This window comes from Nyctibius grandis, chromosome 3 (assembly GCF_013368605.1).
Source record: "Nyctibius grandis isolate bNycGra1 chromosome 3, bNycGra1.pri, whole genome shotgun sequence".
In the NCBI taxonomy this organism is placed as follows: Eukaryota; Metazoa; Chordata; class Aves; order Nyctibiiformes; family Nyctibiidae; genus Nyctibius; species Nyctibius grandis.
The window spans coordinates 77,971,105-77,983,312 of NC_090660.1; the positions used below are offsets into that span (position 1 = coordinate 77,971,105).

The following is a 12,208-nucleotide window of genomic DNA, read 5'->3' on the forward strand; positions in this document are numbered from 1 at the left end:
GTTGTCTCTTGAGATTGAAAGAACACATCTGGAAGCAAAAGAAGTGTATATTATTCTAGAGCGTTATTTTTTCTTGCTATAACTTAAGTGCATTTTGCAATAGAGTGTTTATACCGATCAGGTTCCAATTCAGGATGTCTTCTGGTAATATTTGTCGTTTTTTCCCCAAGAGCGTGATGCCAATGTTCCTGAAATTCATAGTGGAAGTCCTTGTTCAAGAAAAAAAAAAAAAAGATTTAAAAAAAAATAGGGGAAATCCTGCCATGTGACCTTTTTACCTGCGCATCCATCTCCCTGCGCTTCCCCAGGGGATGCTGTGCACGGTTTTGCAGGCGGTTTCCCCTTAGGAAGGGCCGTTCTCTGAGCAGGGCGGGGGCAAGCTGAGGGCGAGGGAGGGAGGGAAGAAGGGGGCGTCCCCCTCACCCCCCTCCGGGCATCCCTTTCTTTTCATTTACAAGAGCAGGCCGAGGCGGGGGGGGCACGTCCTCCTCTCCGCGCCCGCGCAGGCTGCCTGCCCCGCCCGCCGCAGCGCCGTACCGGGCCGCGCCGGTGCCGTGCCGTGCTCCGCCGGTACTGGGCATGGCGCCGCTGGTGCTGTATCACTGGACGCAGTCCTTCTCCTCGCAGAAGGTGAGGGGGGCGCGGGGCGGCGGCCTGCAGGCCCCGGGTTGCCTCCTCTCGGGGTGGCGGCGGGTACCGGGCAGTGCCGGCGGCCCCTGCCCGCCCGCGGCGGTTGCCGGGCAGGAGGGAGGGCGGCCTCCACCGCGGCTGGGCCGGCCGGGGCGCCGGGGCTGGGCCGGGCCGTGCCGGCTGCACAGACCGGGGAGGGCTGTCCGGGGAGTGCTTTTCCTGGGGTGACCCCGATGTGCGGTTGCAGGTGCGCTTGGCCATAGCCGAAAAAGCCCTGAAGTGCGAAGAGCACGATGTGAACCTGCCACTGAGCGAGCACAACGAACCGTGGTTCATGCGCTTAAATTCCTTTGGAGAAGTACCTGTCCTGATCCATGGGGAGAACATCATTTGTGAGGCAACGCAGATTATCGATTACCTTGAAGCAACGTTTGTAGATGGTAATCCCATAGGTGTTTCGGTGTGAAATCCTTCCCCACGTAACCATAGCGTGCAGCGGTGTTGAGGTCAGCTCCGTATCGCTACACGTTGGTTTGTTCAGGACCAGAAATGAGCTTATAGCCTCACAAGTGTTAGTCTCACAAGTTTATTAGGAAGAAATTCTTTCCTGTGAGGGCGGTGAGACACTGGAACAGGTTGCCCAGAGAAGCTGTGGATGCCCCCTCCCTGGCAGTGTTTAAGGCCAGGTTGGATGAGGCTTTGAGCAACCTGGTCTAGAGGAAGGTGTCCCTGCCTGTGGCAGGAGTGTTGGAACTAGATGATCTTTAAGGTCTCTTCCAACCCAACCCATTCTATGATTCTAAGTAAACGGGCTTTCCTAATAGTCGGTGGTGTGGGGTAAAAACACATTCCTTTAAAATGAACTGAAGGCCTTCCCACACCTTTACAAGCAGCTGTAAGTAAAAACCCACAGCTGTCTTCCTTACCCTGTCAGGACGGAGGAGTCGGTAATGGCAGCACTGCGCTGTGCTAACCCTGTGGTGAGGCTGTCGCAAAAAATAACGTGTTGAACAGAGAGCTGCGCAACTGCTGTTGTTGGGCAGGTCCTGCTTCTCTGCCAGAAAAAAGAAGATAATTCCAGAACAGATCTTGGGCAGTGTCACGGTTTAAAGCTGGGCTGGCTATTAACCAGGTGGCAGATGCTCTCTGTTAACCCTCTCCCCCCGCCAAGGGAAAGGGAAAAGGGAGAGAGACTTATGGGTTGGAAAGTTAAAACAGTTTTAATAAACTATAATAATGAAAAAGAGTATAATAACAATAATAATAGAAATAATCAAATATATACAAATATATACAAAACCAAGACTGAGAGCTTGGAAGTCCTCCTCAGGCAGAGTTGCTCCCCCCAGCACAAGCAGAGGGGAAAATGCAGTAGCTCCCCCTGCCATCACACCTGCATGCTTTTAACTGGAGAATTGGCAAAGCTGGTACCAATCAGTGGGAGACAGGAGGGCCCCTCCCTCCTGGGCCCCACCTCCAGGAGGCAGTGGGTTAGTGATAAATAGGAAAGTGAGAATGACATGTATGGGATGGAATACCTCGTTGGTCAATTCTGGGCCACCTGCCCTGTCTGCTCCTCCCTGCAGGTGCGAGCCCCCTTCGGCTCTTCACTCGTAAGCAGTGAGGAATGTAGCAGTGACCTTGGTTTCTTTAAGACTAATTGGCCTGGTTTGGGCCAAACCAGGACAGGCAGAAAAAAGGAAGTAGAATGAGTAAGTTATTTTTGGAGCCAAAATGGAGTGAACAGGTAAAAAAGTAGTAAGAAAAAACTTGGAAGTGATCACATGCAGGCTTTTGTAATTCTTTGTGTCTGTATTGCCAGAAAATGGACTGCCTCAATTTTTGAAGGAACTGCAGAGCTGTATTTTTTTAGGACTGAAGGGACAGCATTTTGTGTTTCAGGGGTTTAGCGCTGCAATTTCTAAGAACACTTCGTTGTTGGGTGAACATAATATGTATTTAATGCTGACGTTTTCATCAAATGAGGAGTAAGGGCCCAGGTAGATCGAGGGCAAGGTAAAACTCAGTAGTACGCAGGAATTCTTCTAATCATGCTTGGAGTAGGATTCCTGTACTGTAATTTTTACAGCATTGCAGCTGTTGTAATGTTTCAGCTGTAACAACTTACTAGAACCTGAGTTGTGCCCTACTGTGAGAGGGCTAAAGGGTTGTGTGCCATGGTTGCCCATTCCTAGAACAATGAAGTAGATGCTGAATCCAGTTTTCTGATTTGACGGCCTCTTAAGGACATGTTTATGGAGGTTGCTGCATAGGCATTGGAATTATTCAAATGTTTTGAAATGAAGGATGTGTATATACATTTCTCTGAGCTGTGATAATACTGTTGAGTTATGGTGGGGAACAAGTGAAGCTTTCTTAACTCTGGCTGTGTCACCTGTGCCAGCTGGATGTAATCGAAGTAACTTTAGAAATACTGCTTTGGTCAATTATATGGTTCTTCTTTTCTTAACTTTATTTTTAACTTTGTGTTGCAGAGGAAGTACCAAGATTAATGCCAGAAGAAGGGAGTATGTATTATCCAAGGGTGCAACACTATAGAGAACTTTTAGACTCCTTGCCTATGGATGCCTACACGCATGGCTGCATCCTGCACCCCGAGTTAACAGTGGACTCCATGATTCCAGCCTATGCTACCAGCAGAATTCGTAGTATGTACTGGTATAGCTCTGAATGCCTGTCAGTTAATAGGATGTTGCATTACATTCATCTTGTGTCTTCAGTGCACCTTAAGCAGAATATGCTGAGCACAGATTTCCAAGTTTAGTTGCAATCCTTGATAATTTGTGCATATAGTTTTTATTGATTTTGTAGTCTGTTATGATTTGAAAATGGGAAAGAAGTGTCATTTCTGAGGTGTCTGTGGAATTAATTTTCCTAATGATTGAAAATGTTCTTGTGCATAACAGAAACTGGCAGCTGTGACAGCTGTGCGTATTTTATTTTCTGATCTTGCTGTTTATGCTTACAAAGCAATTTCTAGGGAACAGCTGTATTACTGCTGACATCAAACCACTAGACTGAAGGAAACCCATTTTTTTGTGATTGTAAACTTCTAATAAGTTTACCTATTAAATTAAAGCTATTGCTTTCCTCTCAAAGTGGTGCAAATACAGATTAGCCTAAATGAAATGAAATCTGTTTACCTAATGTATTATAAGAGAATCATCAGACCCTTTTTGTCCAAGGAATGTGCTAGTGTCAACTTGGTGCTGGGGGTAGGGAGAAAAAAAAAAGTGTGAAGAACTAAGTAGCTTGGGTTCATCAGACCAATAGAAATTGTTAAAGCACAATTTAAAACAAAGTCCTGGGTGCAAATAATGCAGCAATATAGAATCAGGATAAAGGATGAACTGGTGGTCTGGTAGAACCAATGGTAAAATGTCCTTTGACTTCCTTGGGACTGGTATTTTACCTGATGGACTTTTATATACATACCAGTTTTCCATGAAAAAATATGTTAAGGGCAGAGGAAATAACTGTAGATTGTGTTGCCCAGACCCCTTTATAGCAGAGGACCTCCTGAAGCGATCTCCTGTTTCAAATCCAGTAGTTTGCAGAAATACTTAGTTTAAAAAACGTTCAGTGATATTCAGAAAAAATCCTTAGCAAATAATCTTTCAGTTCTCATAGCTCTTCCGCCCACCCTGCCCCCGCCCCAGGTTTGAACACCAGAACTGGACAGCAGATTCTGCTCACTTTGGTATCAGATAGGGAGATAAATATTTAATTCTTTATTGTTGTTTTTTTTCACTTACGTATGTACAAGGACTCCAGCATTACTTTCAGCCACAGAACTGCACTGGAAATCCTTGTTCAGCTGGTTGTGGATCATAACCTCAGTCTAGCTTTTCAGAACTGCTTGCAAACTTACAGCCCTCTCACCAAGAAACATGACCTGTATCTTTTGCTTCAATTCATATTTTACATTGGACTGTGCTGAAACATTGATTGGTTGCTTAGGCCCAGTTTATCAACCAGTCTAGACCACTGGGTATCAGTGCCATGCTTTTTCTTGATTTATGTCCCTTCTAGTCTTTGTACCATGACAAACTTTTAACTAATGCTTTTATGTTTCCTTCTAAGTATTACGAAAGAACTAAATAGTTATAGGACAAGGATCAAATCCCAAGAACACGGCTGGATGACGATTCTCTCTGTACAGTTATGTCTTGAGATCTCTGATTTCTTCTCTCAATGTCAGTGCTTTATATCTTGTTGATTTTTTTGTATGGTATTTTAGAATGCTCCGTAGAACAAAGTCCAGTACTGGAGAGACTTTGAAATGTAATACAGCTATACTATTGCCAAATTCATAATATCGTAAAAGATGATACTGTGTTAGTTTGAGAAGTTCTATTTCCAACAAACTGTGTTACCCCCCTCAAAATTTTTGGCAAGTCAGTTCACTTGTTAGCCACGCTGTTACGTTGTCAGAAGTGAAGTCAGGCAGGTAGTTTTACTTATAGTTGCATGAGTTGTCCTTTATAAAACATTAGCGCAGAATTAGTTTTCTTTCTGTCTGCTGGAAACTTCTTGAGCATTGCAAAGTATTTAGAAGTCAGTGTTGCTGGTCCAATGATGGATGGTTATTTAAAAATAAATTCTTTATAAAAAGAATCTGGAGAGATTTAGAATGCGTAATTTCAGCAAGGTAATTAGCATTTTTTTTTTACTTGAAGTAATATGAATTGTTCTCTTATATCAGTGTACTGTTTTTTTTTCGCCCAAATGTGGATGCTGGCTGTTTATTGAACAATTGTACTTTATTTGTAGGCATCATTGATAGTTTTTCTGTTTTCACATGGTAATGGTCAGTGCTTTTATTACGGTTCACTTTACAACATTGTCTTGTGTTCTGCTGACTGCATGTATTCTTCCCCTCTAACTTCTGGTTGGTATAAACTGTTATTGGTTTACACAGACATGTTCATATTGGTAGAGCTAAAATTACTACTTCTGCAAATGGGGATGTTTTCTTATCTTTTTATACTTAAAGCAGAGCCTGCTTTCTTCATTTGAGGCATTTTTTTAATAGCTCATGGATGTTCCTGAACAATTCCTTTGCTTGTTCAGACTTCTCTTGAATGGTTTACTTTTCAGCTTTGAAAAGCTGATCTTTTTCAGAGTGCTAGATATAATAAGCCACCAGCCAGTTATATATTATGTTTATGCATACCAAATCCAATTAAGTAATTAATTGCATATGTAAGATTTTAGTTGTGTGATTACATCCTTCCATTTCTTCATATACTATGTTGAAAGATGGCTGTCGCAGTCATGTCAGGTTGAAACAATGAATATATAAAACAGTAAGTTCATTATTCTCTAGCAAGAATTTTTTATCAGTTTAATTTATAAGACTTAATTGGAGCTAATCATAATTATCAAGTACAAGTGAGAGGTGATTCATGCCCTATAATTATTCTTTTGTTCTGAGTTTATTACTAGAAATATTTGGTTTTAGAAGAGAACTTATTATTCACTATCTTTTGGTATTCTAGCTCTGTAAGTACGGCATTTTCCAGCAAAGCTCCCAAAGGAGAGAAAAGGCTATACACATGTAGTAGAAATCAGTAAAGTTATCTTAAATTTTTCACAACGTTCCTTCTGTAAGTCATGGAATGTATGGTTTTCTAGAACATCCATATACTCTGTAATGAACGTTTCCAAAAGGGATCACAGATTTTGGTGTCACAGTTTAGCTAACTGAGAACACCTCGGTTCCATATTCAGTGGTATTTAGGCTTTTACTGTGGAATTATGCATGTGACCTACAGAAAATCTCAGTGTGGGCCTATCTGCACTTTCACAGCATGAAAAGCATATTGGGAACCCAGGAACTGAGGTACAAAAACATCAGACACCTAAGTTATTTGTAGTAGAATTTCATGGATTTAGCACAGTTTTTGGCAGCAAAATGGTTTTATTTGAATAAGAGAAAAATATTAACAAGAGTTCCTCATTCTTGCCTGGCAGATCACCCCTTTACTGAATTCATTCCAAAATGATGAGCAGAAGGTGTGGTGGGGTCAATTTAGGCCATAGTTAAGTTTTCCAGTGTTTGGTGGTGATGTTTCATTGAAGTACCACTTCCCATTTCTTTGATGTGATATTTGTACAGAGCTATGGATCAGTTCCTGTGGATTGCATTATGGGTACATTTGGATATCTGATGTCATTCCTTTGGGTTTTTTTTGTATCAGGCCAAATAAGTAACACAGAATCAGAGTTGAAGAAACTTGCGGAAGAAAATCCAGACCTTCAAGATGCCTATATAGCAAAACAGAAGCGCCTTAAAGTAAGAAAACTCTTTGTATTCCCCCCTTTATTATGAACTTGTTAGTGTCAGATTTTTTCTGTCATGATGTAAACATTTGTCTCACCTGTCATTACCAGTAATGTAATGCAGTGGTTTAACCCGACAAGGCATGAAGCAGTCTGTCCCCCAGATCAGCTACACACTTCAAGTGTGTGCTGAAGTATTGGACTGGTCCCACTGACTTCAAAGGTAAGTACACATCAGTGCTGGTGTTGGGCTGTTGAGCACCCTGCAGGGTGAGGTAAACCTCGATATCTAGCATCTCTAATGTTTTTCTTCTGTTATCTGAATTGTCACTAGTATCCAAATGGTATCCAGCTGACTATGTGGAGAAAATAATCCCATTTTATGAATAAGCACTATAGTATCTAAGTAAAAGTTTCTCTGATAAAAGTATAAACTGCGTACAATGATTAAAACACTACCATGTATCTATATTTAGTCTAAACTGCTGGATCATGATAATATAAAATATCTAAAGAAAATACTGGATGAACTGGAAAAAGTTTTGGATCAAGTTGAGACTGAATTGCAGCGGCGAAATGAGGAAACGCCAGGTAAGGAATTACTCTTGCCAAATCCTGTTGATGCTTATATTTGGGGAGACTGAGTAAACTGATCGGTAGCACCATTGCAGGACTGGTTTTAATGTATCCAATTTGAATCTTCTAGCATATACTGACTAAACTTTACAGAAGGAATCAATACTGTTTTAAATACTAGTTTAAGTTACTGCTGCTCTCAGTGAGTAGAAGTCTTATGAGAGTGCTTGATCACATTTTCAGCGTAGTGAGCATAATTAGCTCACAATTTTGCAGTATTTTATAAACAAAATAAGAAAAACCTTAACTACAGAATGTTATTCTTGATGTTGTAGTTGTAGGCTTCAGTTCACTATAGTGATCGTGACCTTAATGTTTAACACAGGTTTACTAAGATTTTGTTTAAATACTGTGCTGATATTTGTGGTATGTGCGGAATTAGCAATCTGGATAAGTGCTCTAATCATTAAGCAACCTCCCTCCCCCACCCTCTTGAAAAGCAGTAGTATTTACAGGCTGTCCACCCAAATGAAAGTTCAGTTTTGTTTAAATGGGATTAATCTTCTGCTTATTCAGAGTCTGGTCCAACTCCCAGTGGTGCTAATAGAAGCTGCAATGGGAGCTGCATGAAGCATCAGTCAACGTCAACTGCATCTGCTCAGATCCATAACTCTTTGCATTTGGCTCTATAAATAGCTGTTGTAATAATTATCTGTTACTGTCAAGACAGTAGATTTGAACCAGGAATTGAAAACCTCAGTTAAATTTTCTACTGACTCAACAGCGAAAGAGTTGCAGAAAATGTTTTAGCTCACAAAGGATGGTAGGATTTCGATCAGCAAACTAAGTCTGTCACCATTTCCAGCAGCCCCTTTGCTTTCTCTGCTGAAGAGGCTTTCCAAGGAGTCAACTGATACAATATTGATAAGCTTATGAAAGCCAACAGGATCACAGGATTTAGTAAATCATAGGACTATTACATGCCTCTTGGAATTTTGTTCGAGCTATTCACATTTTTTGGGTTTGTGAACAATGCTTCTGCCAGGTCCTGGTCAGCCTCTGAGCTTCTGCTTCTCTTGTTACTGCTCAAATCCCTCATTTACTTACTGCTGCTGCCCCTGCAGGCATCTTTCTTTCACACAGGTTAGCTTCTTTGGTCTTCCTCTCCATCATCGTACTTAGTGCACTGGATGGATCCTTAGGTATTCTTTCAGCAACTTAGGATACGCTCGTTCTCTGCAGAGGCCTTTCTTCCAGACCTGCATAACTGGTTGAAATGGACTGATAGCAGCAGTGTGACAAACTGTTGCTTTCCTCTGGTGGCAAATGAGTTGAAAGGGACATTGCAGGATCTCTCTGTTTCCACAGAGGCGGTGCTGAACATTCATGCCAGTGATTTTGTGTGCCTGTTGTGTGGAAAGTACTGCAAAGGGTTGCAAATGAGGAGGAAACGGCATAGTCTTGTTTGAGATCTAGGCTAGAGCAGAGGACTCATGCTGGCAGCTATGCTAACTACCAAATTTCATATCTTGGGTTTCAAAAGCTCTCGATGTAGTCAATACAGGTAAGCCCTTTCAGGTGGTGGTCATTCAGATCACTGAAGTTCGAGGAGTGATGCTGCCTGGCAGTGCCTGCTCTGAGCCGTTCTAGGAAGATTCATCTCTTTCCTTTGACTGGAGAGAAAGCCTGGGGTTGCCATCTGTGCTCCTGACTAGTGGTGGGCAGTGTGAATATCCATTGCTTCTCAAACTTCTCAGTGTAAAAACCCCATGGTCTGGGATCTAGGAGGCACAAAGGAGGGACAAGTAGACAAACTGTCTTCTCGCTGAGCTGGTGTGCTTGGTGCAGGTCAGTCATCTGATCTGTTTCTTTCTGACTTGAATGTCTCCAGCAAATCAGCAGTTCTTGAGTGAATGCCATAGAGCTGAGTGACACAGGCAAAACGGTAAATTCTTCAGGCAAGTGATAGCTTTTCAGTAAAAGCTAAACTGCTGTCCTCCTTTCCACTCCTGCTTAATTTAATCCAGATTTGAGAAATGTAGTTGAGGAAAATAAGTGTTTACTGTGGATTTTAATTTATGAACCTGAAATGTGGCTCTTTTTTCCTTAACAAATGTAGGCCAGGCTGCTGAGCCTAAGACTTTACAATATTGTGTGAAGAATGGACAGGGATTAGTAAAATGTTCATTGATTAAAGTCATATTTTAGCTGAAGTGTTGGTGGTATTTATTAGACAGCATTTTGAAATAACACTAAACTAAGCATTGCCCCATGAAGGCTTCTACATGTACTTGTATTCCATTAGCTCCTAATTCTTTATATTTTATCTCTGCTTAGAAGATGAAAATCAGCCTTGGCTCTGTGGTGATTTCTTCAGTCTGGCAGATATATCACTTGCTGTCACATTACATCGCCTGAAGTTTCTGGGATTAGCAAGAAGAAACTGGGGAAATGGAAAGCGGCCCAACTTGGAAGCCTATTATGAGCGTGTCCTGAAGAGAAAAGCATTTTATAAAGTTCTAGGACACGTCAACAATATATTAATCTCTGCTGTTCTGCCAACGGCATTCCGTGTGGCCAAGAAGAGGGCACCCAGGGTTCTTGGCACCACGCTGCTGGTCAGCATGCTGGCAGGAATGGGTTATCTTGCTTTCATGGGTCTTCGGAAGAGGTTTCCCAACATGATGTTATCAATTAGAACCAGGCAAAATTTCTTTTAGACCCGTCTGTCCCTGGTGGTGAGTGGAGGGCATCTCTACCCACCAGGAAAATATCCCCAATAAAATATAAATGTAGAAGAAAGATTATGTCTGTGAGTTAGAACGTTGTCACGCAGTAATCTTGCTGTTATTATCCTGCTGTTGTATAATTGAGTTGGCAATGCTGAGATATTTGTGGAAAAATATATGTTGGCGGGACAACAAAGGAAAGAAGAGACTTTCTTTTCAGATGGGGACCTACAAAGGCTGTGACAGTGCTTTGTTAAAGTGGTTATTGTCTCCTTTACCCGGTAGCTGACCTAATTATAATGCTTTTATTTAATAGATATGCAGCAACATGACAGCTTTTCACTGTGCAGAAACCAGTATCGTTGAAATACTGAAAGTAGCACTTCAAATGCTCAGAGTAGGATTTAAGTGGGACATAGGCTCTCTACTTGTCGTGTACGGTAGCGAATGTCTCAGTAATGATTAATGTCTATTGATTTGCAGTTAGACCTTTGAGAATGTGTTAAAAAGTAGCCTTGTGGAGCCACTTTTGTCACTATATGTTCATGCGATAGTATAGGAAGAGACCTGAAACACATAGGAACATCAGTGATTTGTGGGCCACACGAGTGAAATATTCTGGAGGCATCAGCAGTCAACAGATGCTAGACTTCTGCTGAAATACAAATGAGAGTGAAAAACCTGACACTTGTCTTTTGAAAGCCTTTTGCGTAGCTTTTGTCCCAGCCAAGTACCCAGCTCAGCCACAAGCCCTGTCTGAGTCAAACCAAACTATCTTGGTGCACGTTTCCTGGTTTCATTGGGGTGGCTTGATACAGTTGTCTCCATATTAGTGTCCCCTGTACCCTTTCTTGTTTCCACTCTGAGCACTGGCTATTTTTAGCACACTACTTGGTGATGTTAGCAATTGCACGTGCCTCTATGAAATGTTTGCCCACAACGTGCCACAGCCAACTAGAAAACGTATGCACAACAATGCATTTTGTAAAACTAATTTAAAATAGTTCACTGTCTTTCAGTCTGGTTAGGTAGCCTAGATTGGAGGTGAAACTGTAATTTAGCAATCTGTTTATTTATGGAGAGGTGTCATATTAGTGGTAAGTGAAAAATATAGGTCAGTTTGGAGACATGATTTGTACTGCAGATTTTTTGCAAAGCTTGAGTCTTGTAGCATGTAGGAAAGGTGTAGAAAACCACTGATTATTTCTCACTACCCAGCAGATGCTGAGAACTTTATTATGTTTGAACTGAGCTCCTGTTTCAATGAGAAATGCACATTTACCTGAAAGCAGACTTTGAATCACGTTGCAGCAAGAAAGCAATTGGAAAGGGCTGAAAATTCTCATGACAGTTTAGTAAGACTTTTTTATTCTTGATGAAAGTCTGAAAGCCTCAGAGTTTTGTTTACAAGCTGTAGGTAACTGCAACAAGCAAAACGTAGCTTTAAACGTTTGCCTATCAACAACCAGCACTAACACGCCTAGGTACATTTTTAGATCCAGTGCTGGTGGCTGTGGTCTCTTCCCACAGTTGCTTTTGAGCACGAGGAAGATCCGCACTCAGGTTTGCTGGAGAGAGCTGAGGCAGTTTCTATCTGGGCCATCTAACCATCTAGCAGATACCAAAATGGATAAAATTGTTGAATAATCCTGCTTATCATTTAATATTGTGTTAGTTGTCTAGCAAAAGAAGACCTAAATCTCATTGCTCCTTTTCAGTAATAATAAACATCTTACCTAGGAAACAATGCTTTTTTTATTTGTCAGAAAGACAGTTTTATATAATTCAATTTCATGACCCAGTTGTTCTCAAGAACTGGTTGAATTAAAGGTACTTTGTTCAGAAAAGCAATATTCTCCCTAGAGTAAGTTTAATCCAACAGTACTATTAATGTGCTGGCAGTTTTAACTGAGTTTGTTGTTTGTATATTGCAGTTCATCTGCATTTACTTGTAACCAACAAATTCC

At 41.5% G+C, this 12,208-nt stretch overlaps 1 protein-coding gene across 1 annotated transcript; it reads left to right on the forward strand.

The window, feature by feature from the left end:
* The first annotated feature begins 556 nt into the window (after window positions 1-556).
* On the forward strand, window positions 557-10,568 carry GDAP1 (ganglioside induced differentiation associated protein 1). Its single transcript, XM_068396792.1, has 6 exons — window positions 557-630; window positions 878-1,070; window positions 3,126-3,299; window positions 6,855-6,949; window positions 7,413-7,527; window positions 9,850-10,568. Exons 1-6 carry the CDS (start codon window positions 580-582, stop codon window positions 10,230-10,232), a joined length of 1,011 nt encoding a protein of 336 aa, XP_068252893.1. The 5' UTR covers window positions 557-579; the 3' UTR covers window positions 10,233-10,568.
* Window positions 10,569-12,208: the final 1,640 nt, after the last annotated feature.

What these genes read in the sequence shown, in the direction of transcription:
- GDAP1 (XM_068396792.1), top strand. Translation starts at nt 580, where the DNA reads ATGGCGCCGCTGGTGCTGTATCACTGGACGCAGTCCTTCTCCTCGCAG. An exon ending in AGTCCTTCTCCTCGCAGAAG is followed by an intron (nt 631 to 877) that starts GTGAGGGGGGCG and finishes GTGCGGTTGCAG; the next exon opens with GTGCGCTTGGCCATAGCCGA. An exon ending in GCGAAATGAGGAAACGCCAG is followed by an intron (nt 7,528 to 9,849) that starts GTAAGGAATTAC and finishes ATCTCTGCTTAG; the next exon opens with AAGATGAAAATCAGCCTTGG.